The 25,661-nt window shown below is 44.6% G+C and overlaps 1 protein-coding gene across 1 annotated transcript in view; it reads left to right on the plus strand.

Annotated features, from left to right (window-relative positions):
• Positions 1 to 25,661, plus strand: part of TRIP10 (thyroid hormone receptor interactor 10) — an 84,817-nt gene that overhangs the window by 38,913 nt on the left and 20,243 nt on the right. Inside the window, exons 2-9 of the mRNA XM_081895001.1 lie at positions 10,446 to 10,561; positions 15,190 to 15,246; positions 16,084 to 16,231; positions 17,515 to 17,577; positions 19,300 to 19,404; positions 20,592 to 20,720; positions 23,439 to 23,585; positions 25,124 to 25,327. Coding sequence (XP_081751127.1) covers positions 10,446 to 10,561; positions 15,190 to 15,246; positions 16,084 to 16,231; positions 17,515 to 17,577; positions 19,300 to 19,404; positions 20,592 to 20,720; positions 23,439 to 23,585; positions 25,124 to 25,327 — 969 coding nt within the window. The remainder of the gene's footprint in view (positions 1 to 10,445; positions 10,562 to 15,189; positions 15,247 to 16,083; positions 16,232 to 17,514; positions 17,578 to 19,299; positions 19,405 to 20,591; positions 20,721 to 23,438; positions 23,586 to 25,123; positions 25,328 to 25,661) is intronic.

A 25,661-nucleotide genomic window follows, 5' to 3' on the forward strand; every position in this document is an offset into this window, starting at 1 on the left:
CCAGCACCATAGAAGCTTTAGGTAGTTATATTCCTTTGCTTTCATCTCTGTTGCTTGGGGAGTTCTTGCAAGTGTAGAGATAGACACTTGGTTCTCCTGACTTTTAGCCCTGCAGTTGAGTACTTAGGAGACCACGTAGGAAGTGGTTCCATGTAGGATGCCAGAGTAGGTGTGCTGCCTCAAAGAAAAGAGGACATTTCCAAACCGTTCTGCCTCCTTAGGAGGAGCTCTTTCCACGCTGACTTACTAGCAGTGTCTTCAACTGAACTGCCTAGACTGGTAGCTGCTTGGACTGCCTAGTTTGTTCCATAGTCATGGTAATCTGTATTTTAGAAAGCCTAGCTGGTGAGATGACGCAAAAGAACTCTCCTGCTGCTTGACAAACTTCCATCTGGTTTCCATCTGATAACAGCAAGGGAGAAGAGTATCTGTCATGATATGAATCTCCTTCCCAAGTCTGTTGAAGTCTCTTTGCTTTATTGTCCTGGGAAGGTGGTCACGGACATTAAAGAGGGTGGACTTCCTTGGCATTGATTGGAAGTGCAGTGAGCAAGTTTTCTGCGGGTGGAGGTTCCAACTTACGTACTTGTGAGGCTGAGAGCACTGGGAGAACTGCTTGGCTGTTGAGGATGAGAAGTCATTTGTTAGGAAAGGGCAATCCTTCTGTGCATTGGGATGTTGCAATAGCAAGTTCTGCAACACAGGAATCTCTTCGGTGCAGAAGCTGCTTCCATGGCTTATGCAACTTCTTAAATGTAATAATAATAATAATAATAAATTTTTATTTATACCCCGCCCTTCCCGGTTCAAAAACCGGGCTCAAGGCGGCTAACAACAAATTTAAAACACAATTATAAAAGCAGCATAAAATACAGTGTAAAAACATGAATAACAATAAAATTCAAAAATCAATTTAGGAGAAATAAGCATTACATAATCCCCAGGGCTAGCTGGCAGAATTAGTCCTATTTGGGACAGCAAGACCAGGGGAAAATTAGCTGTGGGGTCTCAGAGCGGCTAGCATTTCTCTCCTACATGACTGCAAGGCACACAGAAGTAAAATATACCCTGGATGCCCTCTAGGCTGTGTTTTCAGAAGCAGAACTTTTTTTCTGGAGACCTGCATTGCCACAGACATTGTGGAGCTGCTACTTCTAGTGGCAGTGAGGGGTTTTTGGTCAGAGTCTGCTTAAATTTCTCAAGGGTTCCCTTGCTCTCTGTAACGTGTTTCGTTTGAACTTGATGTTCAGCCATCCCTCACTAACTTTGCAAAGCTCCTGGTTCCCGTGGTGTGTTTCTTCCCATCTCAACCAAGGCTGCAAGCTTCTAAGGTGTCTTCTAAGTTTATCTCCCACATCGCACAGAGAGAGCAGCATGACTTGGTTCAGAAACTTCCAAAATATAATAATCGCTGCAGTAGCTTACACCTGAAGACCAAACTAGATGTGACATTTTTGTTCAGGCAAGCCTTCCCAAGATATGTGGGTTTATGAAATAAATAAAAATAAACCCCCTTTCCCCCCAGAATGCACCTGGGCCCTTACGTAGTGTTGTAAAAGGATGTTGACATTTTTGCTGACTCCAAAACTGTTCTTCACTCTATCTCTTGCCTGCTTCAATGCCTGCTGCATTTTGACGAAGAAGCCACGTCAGGAATGTCTTTGTTTGTTTCACAGTTCATGCTAAGGTTTTTTTCCTGCGTAAATCCACCAAATCTAAGCAGAGTTTTTCCTGCTTCATGAAAACGTGGAGAAATTCTGAGCCTATGCGTATGTAATGTAGGGACTTTTGGGGAAATCTCAGCTTCAAGAACTTTTCCCTTTGCAGCAGAATGAAGTCTGAAAGGACAAAGTCCATTCTAAGGCAGATTAGAGTGAATATTAGCAAGCCCTTTGCTGCTTTGGGAATGATTATCATTATTTATATATTTATAACCGGCCTTTATCCCTGAGAAGACTCAAGGGGGCATACAGGGGAAAAACAAGGATCGCTAAAAACATAGGAGGGAGAAATCATTGGAAAGCAATTAAACGTTAATAGAATCAAAACTGTATGCATATATGAGATCTGTTTAAAACATACATATAATTACAATAGAAACACAGCACCAGTCCTTTCATTAAAAGCAGCCAGTTCCCCAAAACCAGCTGCTAGACGGCTCACAATTATACCGCCCCCTGGAGTTTGGAAGGCTGTGCTTCGCAATACATTGCCAGCTCAATTATTTTGAAATGGTTCTTACGACGTGGCCCACAAACTGGTGTTGGGTGTGTCCACTCACACTTGCAAACATATTATAAGCAGAAATCCTTCCTCGGGGCCTTCAGCAAAGAGACATTGATCATGCTTTCTTGTAATTTCCTACTGCAACAGTGAGGACTAGAAATATACTTTATATTTGAAGTGTAATCTGGCATCCTATGAAAGCTCAGTTCCTTACGTCATGACATAGAGAATTGAAAGGGAGCAGTATGTACTCTGGAATTCTTACTTCAAAGCTTGCTGGCCCTCTCTATCTCTCTCTTTCCCCATCCATCTGGCTTGGAGAATGGAGATGAGAAAACCGCAGTCTCTAGAGTACGCATACAGAAATCTCAGTTACAGTGGTACCTCGGGTTACATACACTTCAGGTTACAGACTCCGCTAACCCAGAAATATTACCTTGGGTTAAGAACTTTGCTTCAGGATGAGAACAGAAATCGTGTGGCGGCAGCAGCGGGAGGCCCCATTAGCTAAAGTGGTGCTTCAGGTTAAGAACAGTTTCAGGTTAAGAACGGACCTCCAGAACGAATTAAGTACTTAACCCAAGGTACCACTGTAGTTAGTTAGTTAGTTAGTTTCTCTCTCTCTCTTGTGTGTAAGTGGAACCCATTGAATACCACTTGCTTAGTAAGGCTCATGAGTTCTTTTAACTTTCCCACTGTGTGACCTTGAACAAGACCACATCCCCACTCCTGTGATTATAGCATCTTCCTGGAGTCTTTCCTGGAGACTTCATGGGCCAAAAAGCTTGCAAAGTATTTTGAGTGCTTTGGGACGGAAGAGATCTAAGAGCCAAGTATTGACTTGCTGTCTGTCCACTGTGTGGCCTTATATCAGCTCTGTTAAGGCTAGGATGTGGGCTGATAAACAAGGCAGAGACATTATCTCTGTCTCCTTGTACTCCGACCTTGATATCTGCATAGCACCAAACCAGGCTTGTTTTATTCCTGGAAAATGTTATTGCATCATAGAATTGTAGAGTTGGAAGGAACTCTGAAGATCATTTAGTCCAACCCCCTGAAATGCAGGAATCTCAACTAAAACATCTATGGCACCCTCTGCTTTAAGATACATTTAACCACCACACACATTTGTGTGATGTTTTAATTCCGAGAATCATTCCTGGTTCTGATCCTACCTGTGAGATTCGGATGTTGGATGACTGTGTTTGACCCAACAGCAGAAAGATTAAAAGAGAAGGCAAAATAATTATTTCTATTTTACAGTATCTGACATGCAGTCAGAACCTTAGCTACAGAGTCTTGAGGTGGGTCTAGTCTCCTTCAGGGTATTTTGGGTTCTTCCCTTAATGTTAGATTTACATTATTATTAATATTAATATTTTTTTTTAAAAAAATGTATGCCTTTGTATCCAAAGACATCTCTTATGCAAAGAGAGATGGCAAAATATGCAGGCAGTGTTCTGCTTGTACAGTCGGAAGCAAATCTGTCTGGTGTTCTGGCCAATGTGTGTAATGCCTGATAGACACATTAAAAAATATGTCGTTAGAATAATTAACTTACAGCACACAATCCTTTTTAAAAAATTAACATTTTTATTTACATTTTTAATAGAGAAACAAAAAACACATCCCTTTCCCTCCACCCACTGATTATACAACTTTCGTACCAGTAACGACATACAGTACAACTAAATACCTAGCGACTCCCCTTCTACCCTTTTCATAATTTCTTGACTTTTCTACTAAATCGCATATTCCAGATTTTTAACCTTCAAATTTCTTCCTCTGTTAATTTCTATTTGCTCCTGTTCCGCTGGATTTACTCAAGAAAGACCTGCTAGGTTATTTACTTGTTTATACCGGTTCTTAAAATATTCAATGAACTTTTTCCAGTCCTCCTTATATTCTTTTTGCATCCTTTTCTCTTATCCTATTCACTATACCTGCCAATTCAGCATATTCAAACATTGTAAACTGCCATTCTTCCTTAGTAGATACCATACACATTCTCCACCTTTGTACGGCACACAATCCTAGGTGTGTTTAGTAAGTGTGGTTTGGATTGCAGCGTTAGACCGTTTGTGTTAAGTTGTGGGTGAACATATCAGACGACACAGCGTTTCTTCAAACAGCTCTTGTTTATTCACAGGCCAGAACAAAACTGAACTGAAGGGTTCAGTCAGCCTGCTTATATAGAGCTCCAGTACAACGTAACTGTAACAATTTTCTAAAACTATCCAATCACTGAACGTCACTTTCGATCCCTTATTTGCATAACTATCTACAGTATCCCCCTGCTGGCCCAGGGTGAGAACTTCAGTACATAACAGTTTGTATTTAGCACCTTCCAGTTCGGGGTAGATTTGAGACATCTTGCTGCAAAATTTGTGCCTAAAGGTCCTCTTGCAATTTGTATACAGATCAGCAGAGGACTTTGCTGAAGCTCTTTTGAGTCCCTGCTTAGCATTTCTACACCTTAGAGCATGCAGGGCTGGCTTTCCCAATAACATGGCTTGCTTGGAGTGCAGAATTCAGCAGTTGCCAATTTTCTCCTGCCAACCTCCATCTCTTCTGAAGTTAAGCCTGTTATTTGAATCTGCCTTTGCTTGGGACTTTTCCCCTCTCTTTTTGGTAGGCAGAGCCAAGATCTGAGTGGCTGACTCAAGGAATCAGCATGAAAGTTGTTAAAATGATTTGCTTTGGCCCTTGATGGGATTGTTTCTTCTTTTCCAGTGGCCAAAATATTATCTTGCAGTTGACCTATTCTCTTGACATAGAAGATGTCATTGCATGACAGCCTGTTGCTTTTTGGCGTTTGGCATATTCAGCGCTCATGTGTTTGGGTCAAACATGGAGCTGCCTTAGAAAATAGCATCCCTGAATTGAGTTCTTCCCTGTTGTCGCTTTTACCTTGTGTTATGACATCTGCTTGTGTGTTTCCCCACTGGAAATGCACAATGCAACCAGGTAAATTGTTCCCTATACAGTGGACGCTCAGGTTGTGAATGTGATCCGTGTGGGATGCACGTTTGCAACCCGCAGTGTTCGCAACCTGCAGCGGTGCCTCTGTGCACGCGTGGGTTGCGATTCGGCACTTCTGCGCATGCACAAAGCGCGATTTAGTGCTTCTGTGCATGTGCGACTGCCAAAACCCGGAAGTAACCCACTCGGGTTTCAGCGGTCCGTAACCTGAAAAAACGCAACCTGAAGCATCTGTAGCTTGAGGTAAGACTATATTGTGGAGGGAAAGAAAGAAAACTCAACACAGAGTTTCTCTTTTCAGTAGTAGCCTTGTGGCAATCTGAATCTAGTCCTATGCTTAGAATATTTGTAGGCTTTTCGGTAAGAAAGAGTGGGTAGGACTCAGCGAATACTGTTGAGGCTCTCCTAAAATGTTTGTGGGAATTAATGTTTTGTGGTTTCGTTTATCCGATTGCTTTGTGTGGTTTATTTTGAGCACTCGGAGAGAGGGGAGGAAGATGGCAAACCACACAAAACATTTCCCTCCCCAGTTGGCAAAGCTCATTTGACATTAGCATGAAACCCAGTAAGGTGGAAGGCTAGCCCAACAGATGCAGCAGGCGTCTTCTCTAATAACCTTTAAACACTTGCCGAAAAGTTTTCTATTCAGGGAAATTAAGAAAATCAGTTTCCGTGGTAGCTGGTTTGTAATTTTAAATCTTTATGTGGTTTTTATTGTGCATGGATAAAAACTGCTTTGATATTTTGTTTTATGAGATTACAGCATACAGGTATTTTTATAAATAAAGAAATACACTGAGTGGAGATGGTGGGGATGGCCCAATTTACACTTCCCAAGACCATAAACAGCTATTCTTTGAAATTTGCACTTCTCCAAATTTTGGGATGCAGTTCTCCAACCAAAATACATGTATTAAAAGGCTTATATTGGGGGAAAGTGCCCAAAAATGAAAATGTGCTTTGGTGACAGTAACATGCAAAATGCACTCTATTAGAGAAAATGGATTGAAAAATTGACTGTTAGGGGAAATGTACACTAAAATGCTGGCAAATTTTGTGAGGGCTTTAAAAAAAAATCGCAAACGGCAATTAAAATTGCATACTGATGAGGAAATTTGCTGAAGTGAATTTAAGATTGGGAAGATGAGAAACTGAGGGATTTACAGATCCATCTATTCCTAACACTAATAACAGACTACATGGAACATCTGTGAGGACTGGAATAAACTCCGAATCTAGCCTGTTGCCCCTGTGTTTGTGACCCACTGTGGATTTAAAGCAGGGTACTCTTAACTACACTAGATAATGTGATGTAATTAAACTTTTGGAAGCAGAACACCAGGTAGTTTGGTTACATAAGCAGTATATTCAGAGAAGTTTTCAGACAGTATTAACTTTCTTTTCATCCCCCAGCATGCATGCATGCATAAAAATAAAAGTTGCTTAGCTACGGTGCTGGAAAACTTCCTCAAATCTACAGCAACTGCAAGTAGGACTTTAAAACAGGATTCCGCGTTGAAGAAGTGAAAAATGGCTAACTGGCTTTGCTGGGGTCTGGGCTGAAGAAAAACCCCAATTGCTTTTAAACCTTGCTGAAAAGTTTTCTATTCAGGGAAATTAAGAAAATCAGTTTCCGTAGTAGCTCGTCTGTAATTTTAAATCTTTATGTGGTTTTTACTGTGTATAGATAAAAACTGCTTTGATATTTTGTTTTATGAGATTGCAGCATACATTTTTTTTAATAAATAAATAAATACACTGAGTAGAGATGGCAGGGAAGGCCCAATTTACGATTCGCAAGACCATAAACATCTGTTCTTTGAAATTTGCACTATGTGTTATTCGACAACCTTATGCAAAGAAGCTTCCCTTTTAAAAAAACACGTTATTGATGCTTATAAATTTAAAATTTTTACTTCAAGCCCTGGCAGCTGTATGGTGTATAAAAGCTTCCAATGGATGGGCATAGCTCTACCCTAATTCACAAACTAGCAGTACTCAGATATGAGTCACGTGTAATATAGACAGCTTGTTCAAAGGTAGTAGAAAAATCCTGCTTTCTGCTTGTACAGTCCTGCAACGGTACCTCAGGTTACAGACACTTCAGGTTACAGATTCCGCTAACACGGAAGTAGTACCTTAGGTTAAGAACTTTAACTCAGGATGAGAACAGAAATTGTGCGCTGGCAGCGCAGCGGCGGGAGGCCCCATTAGCTGAAGTGGTACCTCAGGTTAAGAACGGTTTCAGGTTAAGAACGGAACACCGGAACGAATTAAATTCGTAACCAGAGGTACCACTGTACGTTTGTTTTTGAGCAGCTTAGTTCTCGAACGTTTTGGCTCCCAAACGCCGCAAACCCGGAAGTGAGTGTTCCAGTTTGGGAACTATTTTTGGAAGCCGAACATCTGACAGGGCTTCCGATTGGCTGCAGGAGCTTCCTGCAGCTAATCAGAAGGCGGGCTTTGGTTTCTGAACGTTTTGGAAGTCAAACAGACTTCTGGAACAGATTCCGTTTGACTTCCAAGGTACGACTGTACTGCTCCAGCCCTCACACACCACCCATGGTCTCTGCACCATTCTCAGCACTGTGGCTCAGGTCGGAGTGTTGCTGTGTGCAGCGCATGTCCAAGCTAACTTGGGGCAAGCAAACCTCATTATACCAAACAGTCTCAAACTAGGCTTATTAAGAATATGATTAGAAGCTGACTTTTTTGAGAAAAGCAGAGGATTACCCTTCTCCATGTCTTTTCTCCTGTGTAATACCTTCCTGTACCTTTTGTTTTGTAAACTCAGCCACTCGTCTTTGGGTGGCCCCTTGCTCCCACTGTGATAGAGATTGTTGTGTCAAGGGGAGTGTACTGCCCTGACTCATGTTTCCCTTGCATTCAGACAAAGTTCTCACATCTGTTGCGAACATAAATAAATACTGGCAAGGATCCAAGAGGTTGATATTCTCAGTAGATCTGGTGGTTAGTAGTTGCACATTGAGTGAGGAGACAGACTCTGCTTATCAGGGTTCGAAATTAGCAGGGCACCAGGCACTTTTCACGCCTGAAAAAAGTCTGGGTGCCATTTTTTGTGCCTGGCTGACACTCAAGGTTTACTGAAGTGTATGTGCTTTGAAGACTCGAAGTACAGTTGGACCTTGATTCCTGAACGCCTTGGTACTTGTGCATTTTGACTTCCGAACGCCAAAAACCCGGAAGTAAGTGTTCCGGTTTTAGAACGTTTTTCGGAAGCCACACCTTGGTTTTTGAACGTTTTGGAAATCGAATGGACTTCCGGAACAGATTACGTTCAAGAACCAAGGTATGACTGTATATGTTAAGGATAGACAATACGTTAAGGAGTTTAACAATAAAGAATAAAATGTTTTGAAAACTGAAGTACGGTACCAATACAGTGGTACCTCGGGTTACATATGCTTCAGGTTACAGACTCCGCTAACCCAGAAATAGTGCTTCAGGTTAAGAACTTTGCTTCAGGATGAGAACAGAAATCGTGCTACGGCGGCACAGCAGCAGCAGGAGGCCCCATTAGCTAAAGTGGTGCTTCAGGTTAAGAAGAGTTTCAGGTTAAGAACAGACCTCCAGAACGAATTAAGTACTTAACCCGAGGTACCACTGTATTTTTATTTTCCACACCAAATTAAACATGTATTAACATTTTCTGTTAAAAATGTGATATTAACAATGTGTCACTTAAGTGAATTGCGTATTAGTTCCTGCTTATCAAAATAATAAATAAAAAGTGTTGCCAATCACCCCGCACCCCCCCCCAAAAATGGCGACTAGACATTCTGTTTTGGTGCCCACAGGTCCCAAAAGCCATTTGGCTCCTAGCTTTTCTATCACAGTTTCTATCACTAACTCCATAACTATGCAGAACCCAGGGCATTTGGAAATAGAAAAATGTGCTCCAGTTCTCTTTCTTTGTCTGCTTTCAATGGGTCTTTCTTCATCTGCTTTCAATGGGTCCTGGTGGATTTTGCCTTGTGTTAGTGTGTGTGGAGGGAAAGGGGGCAGTTTCTACTTCCAGACTCCAAAATGTTATGGGTTAGACAAGGCATAGGCAAACTTGGCCCTCCATATGTTTTGGGACTACAACGCCCATCATCCCTAGCTAACAGGACCAGTGGTCAGGGATGATGGGAGTTGTAGTCCCAGAACATCTGGAGGGCCGAGTTTGCCTATGCCTGGGTTAGACCTATGAGTACGGCTGGCAAGGGGACACACTCATGTGGGCATCTGGGCAGAGCTACATGACTGGCACCTCATAACGGACAGGCCTACACCTGCAAGCTCACTTACCTGGTGAAATTTAGGCAGGGAGCCAAATGGATAGATCAGCGTATGGCAGATAAGCCTTGTTGCTGTTATGCAATCCCTAAGTACACATCTCTTCCTTCCTGCCCTGACAGGCTCTGCACTGTTTAACCTAGCGCTTTCTGAGTTGGTTAGTGTGTGTCTGGGCTGCGTCATTTCAGACAGTGGGTAGGGGCTTGCATGGCAGATATTTTCCCCCTTCTATACCAAAAAATAAAATAAATTTGCATAGAAAGCTAGCTTGTTGTTACCTTTATACAGTGGGCGCTCCGGATACGAATTAAATTCATTCCAGGGGTCCGTACTTAACCTGAAAAGTCCGTAACTGGAGGTGCTGATTCTGCACATGCACATGGTACGATAGAGCGCTTCTGTTCACACATGTGATGCACAGAGCACTTCTGCGCCTGAGCGCACGGCAAAACCCGTGGGTTTGCCACATTCGCCACCCAAAAGTCATGTATCCAGAGCGGTACATAACTCGAGGGTCCACCGTACCTCGCTTTTTACTCCAAGGAGCTCAAGGTGATAGACGTAGTTGCCCACTTGCGCCCTGCAGCGTTGCAACAGACCGATGAAGTCGGGTAGGTGGAAAAATGATGAAAGACCCAAAGCCACTCAGTCAGCATCATATCTGAGTAGAGATTTGAAACCTGGACTCCCAGCTCCTAGTCTGACAGAGGAGCCAACACACCTCAGTGGCTCTGTTGGGAAAGGTTCTATCCTTGACCTGCTAGTTTTCCAGCTGCAGAGAACTTTGTGTGCGAATCCTCAGCTGCTGCCAAAAGTGGTTCAACCCGGACACGTTTTTTACCATCTAAATGCGTGTTCAGTTCCGCCTATTGGGGCCAGCACTTACACTTGCTTTCGGTGTTGTTTGGTAATGTTTCGCCTGCTCTCTTCCCCTTTAGGATCAATTTGACACAATTGAGCGCCACACTCAATGGGGCCTGGACCTGATGGACAAATACGTCAAGTTTGTGAAAGAGCGGACCGAGATTGAGCAGGCGTATGCAAAGCAGCTGAGGTAGGTATTATACCTGGGTTAATTACGAGGACGGCTGAGCCTGGCAGGGAATGGCAAAGCTTGGGATGGGCCATGGGGAGGGGAAGGGGAAGGGATAAATCGCCAACTGGTCATTATGCTTGGCATTTGAAAATAGCAGTTTGTCAGGGACAGCGGCATAGCGTGGGTTGTCAGCACCCAGGGCAAGGCAAGTAATTTGTGCCCCCTAACCTGCCGCCGCTGCCAGCTTCTTCTTGCTGCTGCCTGGGCTGGGGTATTTACGGTAAGGTGGCCATGGCGGCGGCGGCGGGTCCGTGTCAGGTGGTCTGAGGCGAGTTGCCGCTGGCGCTGCCACCCACACAACGCCGCTTGCCTGGAGTAGGAGGGCAGAGAGGCGAGGAAAAATGCAACATGGCCCAGCAGCTGCAGCAGCGGCGGGGCTGTGAGGAGGGGCTGCCTGGCGCACCCTGGCGAGCGCTGAGAGCCGCTGCCTGCCGGACGCCTTCAGCCCGGACGCGTGCACAGCTTGTTGGTTCCACGAGACATGGGGCTCTGCTACAGCCTGCGCCCGAGGGTCTTCGGTGACTCCGGAGGCGGCGAGCGCGCCCCCCCCAGATGTTGCGCCCGGTGCGGCCGCCCCCCCCGCCCCCCCCACGCTACGCCACTGATCAGGGAGAGCGAGGTTTAAAACCTTGCTCCTGAGGTGCTTGATAGATTCTAGAATAGTGTAGAGATAGTAGATGGAGTGACTTTTTTCTCCCCTTCTCAAGATACTTGGTTAGAATCAAGTTGATTTTTCATTCAGTTTATGATGGACAGAACAATGAAGTTCTTCACACTGTGAATAATTGTGGAATTACAGGATGTAGTGATGGCCACTATTTTAGATTCAATAAAACAACAACAATGACACAGTGACACCTTGTGTGGCGTTTGCCCTCCTCTGTGTGTGACATCATACAGAGGAAAGGGTTAACTAAGTGTAAAATGATTAACAAATGGGAACCGAAGGGGAGGAGTTAGAGATAGAGTTGTTAAGAAGTCAGTCGGGAGGGAGAGAGGGAGGGAGGATAAGTCTGTGGGTTGGGCCAGTTTGATGAGAGAGAGTGAGGGAATCTGTTAAGAAGAGTCAGTTAAACAGTTGGGATAATCATTTAGAAGGTATTAGGAAGGTATAGGCCGGTAAAGAAACTAAGGTTAAGAAACTGACAAGAAAAATTATCTGAAACCATAAACTTGTTAATGCTTATAAAATAAACTTGAGAAACGGGTTGGTGGCAGCGGGGAAGCGAACACAGTGGTGGCACAGGGATCAATAGACCGTCAAACGTCCGGGGACCCTGTGCGATCACCACACCTTGGTTCTTGAACAACAACAACAACACAGTGACAACTTGGTTCTCAAACCTAATCCATTCCTGGAGTCCATTCGACTCCTGAAACCGTTTGAAAACCAAGGCACGGTTTCTGATTGGCTGCAAGAGCTTCCTGCACTCAAGCGGAAGCCATGTCGGATGTTTGGCTTCTGAAAAACATTTGCAAACCGGAACACCTACTTCCGGGTTTGCGGCATTCGGGAGCCGATTTGTTCAGGAGCCAAGCCATTCGAGAACCAAGGTACCACTGTAATTGCCATCATCTCTTATTAAACCCATCCTCGTGAATTGATCTAATTCTCCTCCCCCCTCTCCCCCCACCCTTCCCCCCCAATGCTTGGAGGCACTGCTCCTCTAAATACTAAATGTCGGGGATAAACAGAAAAGGGGTTCTCCTTTCATCTCCCACTTGGGAGCAGCCACTGGATGCAGGATGTTGGATTAAATGGACCTTTTGGTCAGAGCCAGCAAACCAGTTCTTAATTGAGGCTTACAGTTTCATTTCCAGCGTCTGCTCCCGGGTCTGTTTTTATTCATTCTCTCTCTCTCCTCCCCTATCCCTTTCCCCAAGCAGTTCCCAAGCAGCTTTGTCCAACCTTTGAGACACAGTCTCTTTTCTCTCTCGCCCTCTGTCCCCGCGCTTCTTAAAGCTGTCTCCTTCCCAGCCACTTGTTCCAGCTGTCCCTGAAGCAGAGCCAAAGACTCGCTTTGGACGGAGCCGCTTGTCCAGGAAGACCCAAAAGAGTGTTGAATTTCTGGCTGACTCAGTACTTCAGGGGCCATCCAAGTCCCTTTGCTCTTTGGCTGGATCCTGTGACACTCATTCCTACCACCACCACCACCCAGTCTGCCGGTCTGGATGACCAGGCAAACTTGGAATTGGGAGCAGAGTCCTCTGAGGTGATTGAACTGGACAGCAGCAGCGCAAAAGTTGGCTGCTTTGCTTTCCCCTCCTCCTCTTCCTCCAATAACTGAGTTGGTTAGTCTGTTCTCGTCCCACCTCTGCTCCCCACCTCCCACCCATCCTTTTCCACGAGTTTTACTCCTTTTAGAGTCAAGAATTACTCATTTGGCTCCTTTCCCTTAAAAGGGTTTCTCCTCTTCTCTTGAGCCCTAGAATTGCAAAAAATTCAGAAGGACACAAGTCCATCAACTGCGGGCTCCTTTATACCTCAGCCTCCTGCCACCACTTCATGCGCCGTTTGCCAAAACCACAGGAAATAACTAAGCAAAGCGTCCGCAGAGCAAGTACAGTTCTTGCTGTCCTCCTGTTGCCCCTCTTCTGAAGCTCACTTGAAAGCTACAGCTGAGCCTAGCGAAGCCTGTTCCCTTGGCTGAGCTGTATAATGAAGCTACGAGGTGCACCTCTGTGGGGAAGCAGCTTAGGGGCTGCCAGAGAGAATGCCCTCTCCCTGGCCACCCCATGCCAGGGCCTCGGAGGGCCGAGGAACTACCAAGAGGGAGGCCCCTGCAGATCTGACCACCTGAGAGGCTCTGTGGGACAGGAGGCAGCCTTTCATTGGCTCCCAGTACGTTTCCGAGCACAATTCAAAGTGTTGGTGTTGGCCTTTAAAGCCCTGAATGGCCTCGGCCCACTGTACCTGAAGGAGCGTCTCCACCCTCATTGTTCTGCCCGGACACTGAGGTCCAGCGCTGAGGGCCTTCTGGTGGTTCCCTCACTGCGAGAAGCAAAGCTACAGGGAACCAGGCAGGGGGCCTTCTCGGTGGTGGGCCCGTCCTGTGGAACGCCCTGCCAGCAGATGTCAAAGAGATAAACAACTACCTGACATTTAGGAGACAGCTGAAGGCAGCCCTGTTCAGGGAAGTTTTTAATGTGTGACATTTTAATGTATTTTTAATCTTTGTTGGAAGCCACCCAAAGTGGCTGGGGAAGCCCAGCCAGATGGGCAGGGTACAAATAATAAATTATTATTATTATTATTATTATTATTATTATTATTATTATTATTATTATTTCAGGTATTTGGAGTCTGAGTTATTTAGGGCTTTAAACACTAAGGTGAGCACCTTCAGTTGGGCTCAGAAATGAACTGGCAACCAGTGCATTTGTTTCAGAACAGGGGTTGTATGAGATCTCATTGGAACCCCAGCCGGTTCATCTGGCTGCAGCTGCTTTTTGGACCAACCGAGGTTTCTGAATCATCTTCAAGGGCAGCCCCATGTACAGCACATAGTGAAAATCCACTCTGGAAGTTACCTGGCTAAATCAGGTGGTCCTTGTTTGGTCCTGCAGACATTAGAAAAGAGTTTACTTGTCTTATGGAACAACATGGACACTGCTCCAAAGGGAGTGTTTCCCTGTTAGAGCCAGAGAGGTCCTTTCTGTCCTTTTGGTACAGCATATATATCTTTTTTCCCAGGCTGGAGGTTAATTATTATTTACTTCAGTCTTCTGTCTAGCTTTGTAAGAAAATCCTGTTCCACACAAAAGCGGCTCATCTTTCCTTATTTTAAAATGCATCCCAACTTCTCCTTCATCATCATTTTATTTGTATGCCGTCTTTCCATAGTTAAAACAATACTCAAGGCGGCTTACAACATTGACAAGATTTACATAATTACAAAAGTCACAAGCAAGCAATAAATAAAACACATCAAAAGGTACCCAACCAAATGGAAAACAATTTCCACATAAATCATAAAATCTAAAACTAAGAATATGGCATTAGTATCAATCACAATTTAAAATGACATAGATAAAAAATAAAAGCCATTTAAAAAACAAAAACGGAGCCTTCTCTGCTTAGCAGCAGAAGAAAAATGAATTGGAATTGGGGGGGGGGGAGCCTACTTTTGAAAACAAAAGATTGATGTGACCAAAGATCCCACATGCACACTTTAGAAAAGATAAGAAAGATAAAATATTCGCTCAGTATCCAGCATTCATGGGAAATTGCTGTATAAAACATTACCAGCTTATTTAAACCTGTCACATTTGATAAGAATTATCTCTGGGATGTTCACCTGTGCCAATTATCAACGCTTCCATCTACACATGACTGGAGCTGCTTCTTATAGGCCTAATATCGAAGCTGTCCAATTTTTTACCTGGCTCCTGTTTCATTTGTCAGCCCTACGGTGCAGCAAAATGAAACAAGGTGACAGGATGTCAGCCAACAGATGAAGGCAGGAGTTTGATGTCTGAATGATTGGGAGGGTGGGGGGCACAACGGGAGGGTGGGGGGCACAACGGGAGCTCATCTTCAGGCAGCAAAATGCCTTTGGCTAGCTCATTTTCACTCTCATTTATAGGAATCTTGTGAAGAAGCATCTTCCCAAGAGGACTACGCGAGAAGACCCAGAATCAAAGTATGTATTGTGTCAAGTGCATGTTTAGCTGCAGCAGTGCATGAGATGTTCCTACTCAGTGCTACACATTTTTGAGGCAAAAGTCCTCTGACCACAAAAACTTAGCTCAGTGGTTCACAGACTTGGGCTCTTTGCAGAGCCGACCACTCAAGCAGTCATTCAGTAAAAAAAGGTAAAGGACCCCTGGATAGTTTAGTCCAGTCAAAGGTGACTATGGGGTTGCAGCCCTCATCTTGCTTTCAGGCCAAGGGAGCCGGTGTTTGTCCACAGACAGCTTTCCGGGTCATGTGGCCAGCAGGAGTAAACCGCTTCTGGTGCAATGGGACACCGTGACGGTAGCCAGAGTGCACAGAAACGCTGTTTACCTTTCTGCCACAGCAGTACCCATTTATCTACTTGCACTGGCGTGCTTTCAAACTGAAAAACACTTATGTCCCTGTGGAGATGGCAGTCCCGAATTGGTGGTGCATGCCCTTCTGACTTGCACTCTTTATAAAGACTTGAGGAATGAGATTATCACCCCTCTTTTATTGTCCATTCTGGGTCGCCCAACCACTGCCACTGCTTGATCTAGGCAGATCAAGATGAGCAGGTGACAGCAAAGGTTGTAAGGTTTTTGCTGGGGCAATCAGAATAAGATCCACCGTTTGACTATTGATTCAAAACCCCAAAATGTATTTTATGTAATTGACTTTTATTTCTATTCTTTGTATATTGCATTGTTGTTTTATTGCTATGACTGATGGATGACACAAATAAAGATTTATTCATTCATTCATTCATTCATTCATTCTCTGCTGCTGGGCACAACCTTCCTGCCTTTCCTCTCCTTTTCAGGTTCTGCCAATATCAGGCCTTCCTTCAGGTGGTGAAGGAGCTGAACGACTTTGCAGGCCAGCGTGAGCTGGTAGCTGAGAACCTTCTAACGCGGATCTGTGTGGAGGTTGCCAAGTACTCGCAGGAGCTCAAACAGGAGAGGAAGTCGGTAAAGTGCTCCCCTGCCTTTGTAGGGTCAAGAAACTCTGCATAGTGGTCAATCGGGGGACCAAATCAGGTTCTGATTCTGCTGCCCAGGGGTCCTGAAGAACAAAACCATTCAGGTTTACCTCTCTGTGAGGGGCTCTTCATATTTTGTGCTCTCCTGGCTCTCTTGCTGCTTGTTCAGCAGGAGTTGAAGGCATATCGTCCCTGGCCTTTTTGCCTTTGTGCATACAGAGTGGATTGCTTGGCCATCTGCATCATCTGTGGGGAGAGCTTCCATGCTACTTCCAGATGTTCCTGGTGGCTGCTGGCATTGGCGTAGAGATTTTTTATGTACTTACTTTATGATGGCCAAGATCCAGAGAACTGTGAAACTCAGTTCTGTAAGCCCAAGAGGACTGTAGATCTGTTCTTAGTTTGAGCAGCAGCCATCGCATGGTGCGTGGCAAACTGCTTTCAAAAACTGTTTTTGACCGCTGAGTCCACCATGCCTTATTGTAAAGTACCCCCCTTAAAAAAAAAAAAACAACCACACCCAATTTTGGTTCATCTGTCACTCTTCCATCAGGAGAGTGTTTGTTAACAGCAAAAGCACAATAAAATAAAATAAAACAACAACAAAATCAATTTGAATAACATAACAAAAAGGGGACACAAAAATATCACCTTGTTGTTGCTAAATTCTCCATCAGCAGTGTTGACTTTTGAGTGACTGAGGGTTGGGAACTAGGATAATGTTAAAATTAGGCAGGTTTTGGAGAAGAGGGCTAGCAATTAGATTCAGGATTTGAAAATAGCATAGCCACTATGCTGTCTACATAGTGTTTTAATCTGTATTTATTTATTGCAGTATTTCTGTATGACTTTTCAAAATTAAGTTCTGTAGAGCAGTCTGCATGACTTCAGCACAGTGGGACTAGAGTACCTGATTAGGAAGTAACCTTGAATTATGAGCTGAGGCATCTCCTTTGAAGCCCATCCCACTCTGTCCTAAACTCTCTTTTTCAGATTGTAGACAGTAGGGACTTGGACCTGTTTGGGGGCCCATTTCTTCAGTAAGTTTTCTTAGGGTTGTAGTGTTCTGGTGAAAAGATGGGAAGAATTAGGTAGATCAGGTAGCAGGTAGGTGCCGGAAGACTCTTTTGGTAGTAGCAGGTGGCCTTTTGCTCTTTCCGAGGTACTTTAGTCATCATTTGAAAATGATTGACAGAACTGTTTGGGTTCTGGCAGAAGCACCATGACACTTCTAACAAAGGCTTTCATTCTGTAAACTTTCTCCATCTCCAGCACTTGCAAGAAGGCCGAAGGGCTCAGCAGCAGCTGGAGAACTCCTTCAAGCAACTTGAAAATGTGAGTTGTTTTTATCTTCAGCCTAGCTCTACAAGCGGTGTGCAGAGTCCGAGGCTCATATTCTCGGAAGACCTAAAACAACTTCTGTGGATTTGGCCAATGTTCGGAGCAGGAACACAGCTGTGGAGGGGTCATTGATCCCTTTAGAGTTCTCCAAACATTTAGTGAATGGAAACATAGGCTTTTTTTCCACCAAGAATGTTTCCTCTGTCCTTTTTTCAAAATTAAATTTGGGGATGACAGATGGAGGAAAGCAAGGAAGAGGACAGAATCCAATGCACGTGGAAAGAGAGAGGGGAATTTACCAGCTGTAGCACTGGCTTTATTATGGCATCAACCATAGAATCTCCTGTGTTACCTTTGGAAGTCTCCAAGAACTTCTCAACTTTTGTAAATCATCCGGGGAGGGGGGGAGAGATCCTAGCTTGGGCTACTCAAGAAAAAACCTTTATGAACAGCAGAAGCGCAAGCTCGCCAGAAACAAAACTGAACCCATCTCCGGCGTTGTTGCTAGTGCTTTGTTCTTGTTGCATAAAGGGTTTTAAGAGAAGATTTCAAGGAAGGTGTAATAGAATGATGTGCAAATAAACCTTGGAAGGCCACAGGGATCTCTTGTCAACTTGTAAATGTTTTTCTTTGTAGGGGTGTGCATGCATTAGATGTAGACTCAAAAAGAAATAGTACACTTGCTCAAGTTTCCCTTAAAGCAGAAAAAAGTAATATTATAAGACCTTGCATACATTGAATTTCCTTCCTGCATACATTCACACGCAGGTACACTTAGTTTTTACATGTGAGTGTGCATGCACTTGCCAAAGCCAGTTCCTGCCTTCCCTATTTTGGCTGTGCAGTGCCTCCATTGTGATTCACCTTCCTACGTTCTACAAGGCACAAACACACTGTTGTGTTTACTTTTCCCCACATGAATTAATGGGGGGAATTGTTTGTGGGCTTTGTTTTACTTTAGAGCCCAGTTTAGAATATTCACTGGGCTGAATTTTAAGCCCTGCCTTAAGCGTAACCTTGAACGTGGAGACAATCTGGAAAGATGAATTAAGTAGCCTTCCAGTTGGTGAACTTCAGTGAAGCTCTTGCTGTCTAAACTGGGAAAGGTCACCTGTCCATTCTCCACCTCTCCTCTCCCTGTCCACTGGGGTACAATCAATTGTACCTGAATTATTCCCACCCCAATAAATTATGCCCTCTGCCCCCCCACCCCTAAATAAAAGGTGAGATCACTTGGTTTAGTAGCTTCTTTCAAAGCCTCAGCAAGCTTTGAAAGTAGCTCCATAGACAGTGTACACAAACAGCCTTTCCACACACTCCTTTTCCAGTAAATGTTTGCATGTGTCACTTAATTGTAAGCCTGCAGCCAGAGTCTTTTTTAGTGTTATTGATTGTACTGCACCTTGTTTTGAAAGCCCGTTATACATAACAATCTGTTAACCCCTCCTCCCATTTCCAGCTTTTATTTGAAAGCCCAGAACGGGGCAAACAAAATGGGAGCACTTAACAGGTGGCGTGATTTAATCCTGCCTGTGAAACCAAGAGATCTCATCGCCTAAGTGCGAGTGATGCTCATGTCTGTATCCTTGCAAGAGAGATATGGCAGCATCTAACGCTTTGCGTCCAAATGGGTGTAGCCTTTTGTTAGGCTTGCTGTTGTGGGCATTGCTGTTGTGGGCATCCCTCACTCTCAAAGGCTCTCTCTCTTAACTGCAGAGCAAACGCAAGTTTGAGCGAGACTGCCGAGAGGCTGAGAAAGCTGTGCTGACTGCTGAGAAACTCGACCAGGATATCAATGCTACCAAGGCAGATGTGGAGAAGGTCAGTGCTTTTGAATAGGATGGTACCACTATCCCTAATAGTGTTTAGGAGGGTAACAGAGTCCTTCTGCAATGGAAGTCATGACGGATATCCTGAGTCCCTTGTTTGCTTGTGCCCCGTAACTGACCACCTACCCCTTGGTTTTGCTTATGAAAGCTTTCTAAGCAAACCACAGCTTCTTTCTCCAGTTAGCCATTAAAGCCAAGACATCATCTTTTTGGGGGACAGGGGGCGGGGGGGTATGGAGGACTCCCTGGTCCTGAATAGGGTAACTGTGCCTCTGAATGACCAGGTGTGCAGCCTGGGAAGCATTTTGGACTCACAGCCGTCCATGGAGGCACAGGTCAATTCTGTGTCCAGGGCAGCTGTCCACCAGCTCCATCTGGTACGCCAGCTGAGACCCTACCTGCCTGCAGTCTCACCAGAGTGGTGCATGTTCTAGTTATCTCCCGCTTGGACTACTGCAATGCGCTCTATGTGGGGCTATCTTTGATAGTGACCCGGAAACTACAACTAATGCAGAATGCGGTAGCTAGACTGGTGACTGGGAGTGGCTGCCGAGACCACATAACACTGGTCCTGAGAGATCTGCATTGGCTCCCAGTATGTTTCCGAGCACCATTCAAAATGTTGGTGCTGACCTTTAAAGCCCTGGATGGCCTCGGTCCTGTATACCTGAAGGAGTGTCTCCACCCCCATCATTCAGCCCAGACACTGAGGTCCAGTGCCAAGAAGCCTTCTGGCCGTTCCCTCACTGCGAGAAGCAAAGTTACGGGAAACCAGTCAGATAGTTGTTTATTTCCTTGACATCTGGTGGGAGGACATTCCACAGGGTGGGTGCCACTACCGAAAAGGCCCTCTGCCTGGTTCCCTGAAACAAGAGCATGCACCACTCTGGCGAGACAGTCTGCAAGACAGTCCTACGGTTTACATCTTGTGGTTTTTTTGGGAGAGCTAAACCCACAATCCTAGGTTTGGATGACTTACCAAGCCCAGGGGCGGGGAACCTTGGTTCCCCCCAGATTTTGCTGGGCTCCCTTGATCCCTGATCACTGGCTATGTTAGCTGGGGCTGGTAGGAACTGGATTCCCTCAGTGCCTGGAAGGGTCACAGATTCCCCACCTCTGCTGTAGAGCTGACTGTAACAAAAGTATTTCTGCTGATCCATTTCCCCTTACCTTCTCCAGGCAAAGCAGCAGGCAAACCTGAGGAGTCATATGGCTGAGGAGAGCAAGAATGAATATGCTTCATATCTGCAGAAGTTTAATCACAATCAGAGCCAGTTCTACTTTTTGGAGATGCCACAAATTTTCAATGCAAGTCTCTCTAAGCAACTTCCTAACATTTTAGTTTAGGGTTTTCTGCAACTCCCTTTAGCCTAAGCCATCCTTCAAAGTAGCCCTCAACAAAAAGCCTTAGAACAGCATTTTAAAATAAAAAATATAAAAATATAAAAATCAACCATCTAGCGATTCTTCTACGTGAACCAACCTGACTTGCAATTCCACACTAATACACAGATCAGAATACAATCGTCCTTCTGCCCTTCTCAAAATTATGGAATACAGTTCTCTGCTCAAAGAAACGTAACAAAACACATGTATAAGTTTTAAATGCATCCACAAAGCATATTTGTGGCAGGTTGTGGGGAAAATAACAAAATGCAAATTTTAATGCAGGGTTTTGTTGTTGTTTTTTAATCACATACTGATGTGGTAACAGGGCAGAACATACTTAAGAACAAATGCGTGTGAAACTAGCATGAAACAGAAACATACTCTGATCTTTCCATCCCTGCAACAAGGGGAAAGAGCAACAGCTCTAAAAACTAGCTGTCCAGCAGCAGCAGATTGGGACCAGCGAACATCAAGGATTGCTAAAAGCTGGAGGAAAAGATAGGCCTGCCTCAGATCACCTAAAATGAAGCAAGCGCCATGGAACTTCAGAAAAGGGAATTCCAGAAAACTAGAGCTTCTCCTAGAGCAGCTCTTTTTGTGGCTCCTCCTCGTAGAATATTTTCTCTCTCTCTGACTTCAGATATTAGATAGGCTCTCAGCCTTCCCGCAGAAGAAAATAACTTGGCAGTGGAGGTCATTGGAGACCTATAACACATGTCTTCGTCAGGAAGTTCACCTTGGGCCACTGCAGCCTTGTTAATCTCTGCTCTGTGGGGAAGGCTTCTAGCATTTGTGGGGAAAGGTTCTGGTTGAGAATGTGGAAAGATCCCACGACAAAGAAAGCAGGAACCTCCTCTCTGGGGGTAATGGAGGAAGGTGGGAGGGTTAATAACCTTTCCTAACTTCACAAGTGACATTCCGGGGCGGGCTTTAAAAAATAATAATCCTTGAACATTATTAGGGCTGCCACACAATTAAAGTATTCAGGCTGCAATTCTGTGCATACCTACCTGAGAGTAAATTTCAAATTGAGCTGAATGGGACTAACGTCTGAGTAAGGCATGCATGGGATCCTTTTGTTAATTGATTAACCGTCTGCTTTAAAACTTAAAATTTTAAATTTGCATTTGTGTACTACCAGAATCTCAGTAATAAGGGCCTCTTTGAGATAACCTGACAGCATACCATAGCTACCCAGAGAGCCACTGTGGTGTAGTGGTTAAAAGTGGTAGTCTCGTAATCTGGAGAACCGGGTTCGAGTCTCCGCTCCTCCACATGCAGCTGCTGGGTGACCTTGGGCCAGTCACACTTCTCTGAAGTCTCTAAGCCCCACTCACCTCACAGAGTGTTTGTTGTTGGGGAGGAAGTGAAAGGAGAATGTTAGTCGCTTTGAGACTCCTTAAAGGGAGTGAAAGGCGGGATATCAAATCCAAACTCTTCTTCTTCTTCTTCTTCTACCCCTCTTAAAAAAGAAAGGTGGTTTTAAAAGGGTTTCTTATTCATTTCCCACTGCCTCGTCAGAAAAACTTTAAAAACATAGCTTAGAAAATAAATAAGGCAGTTTATTGCTTCATCGATTAAAATTGATCCATGCCAGTTTGCAATCTACTGATGGCAGCCCTGGAAATGCTAGAAAATGCACCCACACCCTTGTTGTCCCGTTCCCTGAAATCTTTTTATCTGGAGACATTTGGGAAGTTGAGCTTGGATGGTATCGCATTAGAGCACACCCAGATGCAAAGAAAAGAAAAGGCAAGAAAAACTGATGACTTATGTGGAGTTGGCGAAGCTGACAGACAGACTTCGGGAAAAGGAAAATAGGGATTTTGAAAAAAGAGTGGGAACCTTTTATATCATATTTGCAGAAACAAAGAAAGAATATTGACCTGATGGTAGGATTTAAATAAACATTCACAACCTTATAGATAGGGAGCAAATAATGTAATAAAAGGAAAAATGTGATATTTGTAGAAAATAACAGAATATACTAATGAGATTAATACATCAGAAATGGAAGCTGAGGGAAGTCCAAAAGGGGGGAGGGAGAGATGTTATGTAAGTTGTATATTATAAGTACAGTGGTACCACGGGTTACATACGCTTCAGGTTACAGACTCCGCTAACCCAGAAATAGTACCTCGGGTTAAGAACTTTGCTTCAGGATGAGAACAGAAATCGTGTGGCGGCGCTGCAGCAGCAGCAGGAGGCCCCATTAGCTAAAGTGGTGCTTCAGGTTAAGAACAGCTTCAGGTTAAGTACGGACCTCCGGAACAAATCAAGTACTTAACCTGAGGTATCACTGTATATTTGTAATGAGAGAAAATAAAATTAATTTTTTTAAAAATCAATTTTTAAAGAACAAACCCAAACGCAGCTATTATAACAGGCATTTTTTAGATGGCATTGTGCCATTTTAAACTGTGCACCAGCCTTCTCAGTGCCACATGCCTTGCTGACTGCAAGGAACAGAGGTGTGATAACCAGACGGGCCTCTTCGTTTTGATGGTGATGTGGGTTCTGGTAGGATGGGGGTGCTGAGGGGATCCTAGCTCCCTGTGAGGAACCTTCCCTCTCTAATCCTCAAATTCTGATTGTTCCTTTTGTGTGTGTTGCTCCCTTCCTTCCCCCCATTCCTAGAAGCTGCAAGAGATGGACGAGCGGCGGACACTGCGCCTCAAGGAAGGCTACAGCGTTTTTTCAGAGACGGAGCAGCAAGTTATGCCCATTATTGGGAAGTGCCTGGAGGGCATGAAGGCAGCAGCAGATGTGGTGGATGAGAAGAACGTAAGTGCCTCCCAGATAAGTTGTAACATTTCCCCTGTGTACAGCAGAAAAGTTGGTGTGCTGTCAAATAACCGCTGTAGTCCATGCATAGGTAATAATAATAATAATAATAATAATAATAATAATAATAATAATAATTTAAATTTATTTATTCCCCGCCCTTCTGGCTGGGTTTCCCCTGCTGCTCTGGGCGGCTTATAAAATAGATAAAACATAATGAAGCATCAAACATTAAAAACTTCCCGATACAGGGCTGCCTTCAGATGTCTTCTAAAAGTTGGATAGTTCATTATCTCCTTGACATCTGAAGGGAGGTGTTCCATAGGGCGGGCGCCACTACCAAAAAGGCCCTCTGCCTGGTTCCCTGTAACTTCACTTTTCACAGTGAGGGAACCAGCAGAAGACCCTCAGAGCTGGACCTCAGTGTCCGGGCTGAGTGATGGGGGTGAAGACATTCTTTCAGGTATACCTTGGATCTCAAACAACTTGGAACCCAAACACTGCAAACCCTGAAGTAAGTGTTCCGGTTTGCAAACTCTTTTTTTACTCACATTTCAGTTCACAATATGATCTCTGAAAGGCAGGCTTTACTTGGTAGTTACATAAGGAAAGAGTAAGTTTATCTCATAAAAAGACTGAACTCATGTGCTGCTGGCTGAGAGCCAGCAGACAGCAAAATTACATTAATAGAACAAAATGACTGCAGGAGAGCAGCGTGGCAGCAAAAGATCATCAAGAGAGCAATAAGAGGCAAGACGAACTGAGAAAATGGCTGCATGGCTCTTTTGTGGAGTCAGCCAGAGCCACTTGCAGGAGGAAAAGCTCCAGACGAGTGGAACAGGAAGTTACACTGACTGGATGTCCCCCTGCTTGTGCCTACTGTAGTGAAATAAGGAATGTTGCATTTGACCGTACCAATGGATTACATCCCACAAACTCAGTGTACTCTCAAACTACCACAAAATTTCTGCCATATTGTAATGGTTCTAGGGGTTGCTCGTGCGTAAGTTGCCGCCACTCCTGGCTAGGTTACCTGGTTGAACCTTTCACTTCGTGGCTGTCTCAGTCGCTGGCAGAATCCGTCAGTGGGCATTTCTTGAACTTTTTCCAGCAAAGAAGTTATTTGACGCCAAGTCTCCTCCTACTCTCCCTGCGCGGAAGTCTTCTGTGCAAGGGAGGGTGTGGGCAGCGGAGGACCCGTGCTCTCCCCGCTGGTCTCCGGTGAAGAGTCCTGGAGCCTTCTCTCTGATTCCCCCATCTGCCCCCCTTTACCCCTGGTGTTACGCTGATTTCCTTCCCCAGCAGATGGGCTGCCTCTCTCCCTGCTGGGACCCTCTCCGGCATCGCTCTGGAGCCTTCCCTCCGCCTCTGGCTCCGATGGCAGTTCCCTGACACATATCCTCCTCTGGTCCTCAGCAGGACTGATAATGGATGTCCCCAACTCCTGCTCGTTTGTGTTGTGTTGGCTCAGCAGCACAACTGGACTGGAGGTGGTTCTGTTCCTCAAGGTCACTCAGAAGGATGTTCTTCTCCTGCAGGATTCCCAGATGCTGATTGAACTTCACAAATCGGGCTTTGAGAGGCCAGGAGACATGGATTTTGAAGACTTCAGCCAACCCATCAATCGTACCTCATCAGACAGCAGCCTTGGCAACCCCCGCGGTACCCTTGATGGTCGCCTGGACCCCCGCCTGCTGGTCAAGAGCAAGGGGAAGCGCTGGCCCTTCAGCAGGAAGAGCAAGGTGAGGACTGGCATGGAGGGCCTGGGACAGCCTGGAAAAGGGTGGCCGGGAAGCAGGCTGGATAAAAATCAATGATTTAAAAATAAATTTTAAAAATTCAGATTTTTTTAATTGGATTTTTTAAAAAATTTAAATTGGATTTTTAAAATAAAATGCTTTTGGAGGAAAAATCTTTCTAAAGATAGTTTTCTATTTAAGTTACATTATAGTCCAAAGGCTGTTCATCAGTAAATAAGGATTTGTTTTAAGTTTTTCATGTATGCTAAAACTCAGTCTAAGCTTCTTCTTTTAAGAAAGAAAGAAAGAAAGAAAGAAAGAAAGAAAGAAAGAAAGA

The sequence above is a fragment of the Podarcis melisellensis genome, assembly GCF_964234715.1.
Source record: "Podarcis melisellensis genome assembly, chromosome: 17".
NCBI lineage: Eukaryota > Metazoa > Chordata > Lepidosauria > Squamata > Lacertidae > Podarcis > Podarcis melisellensis.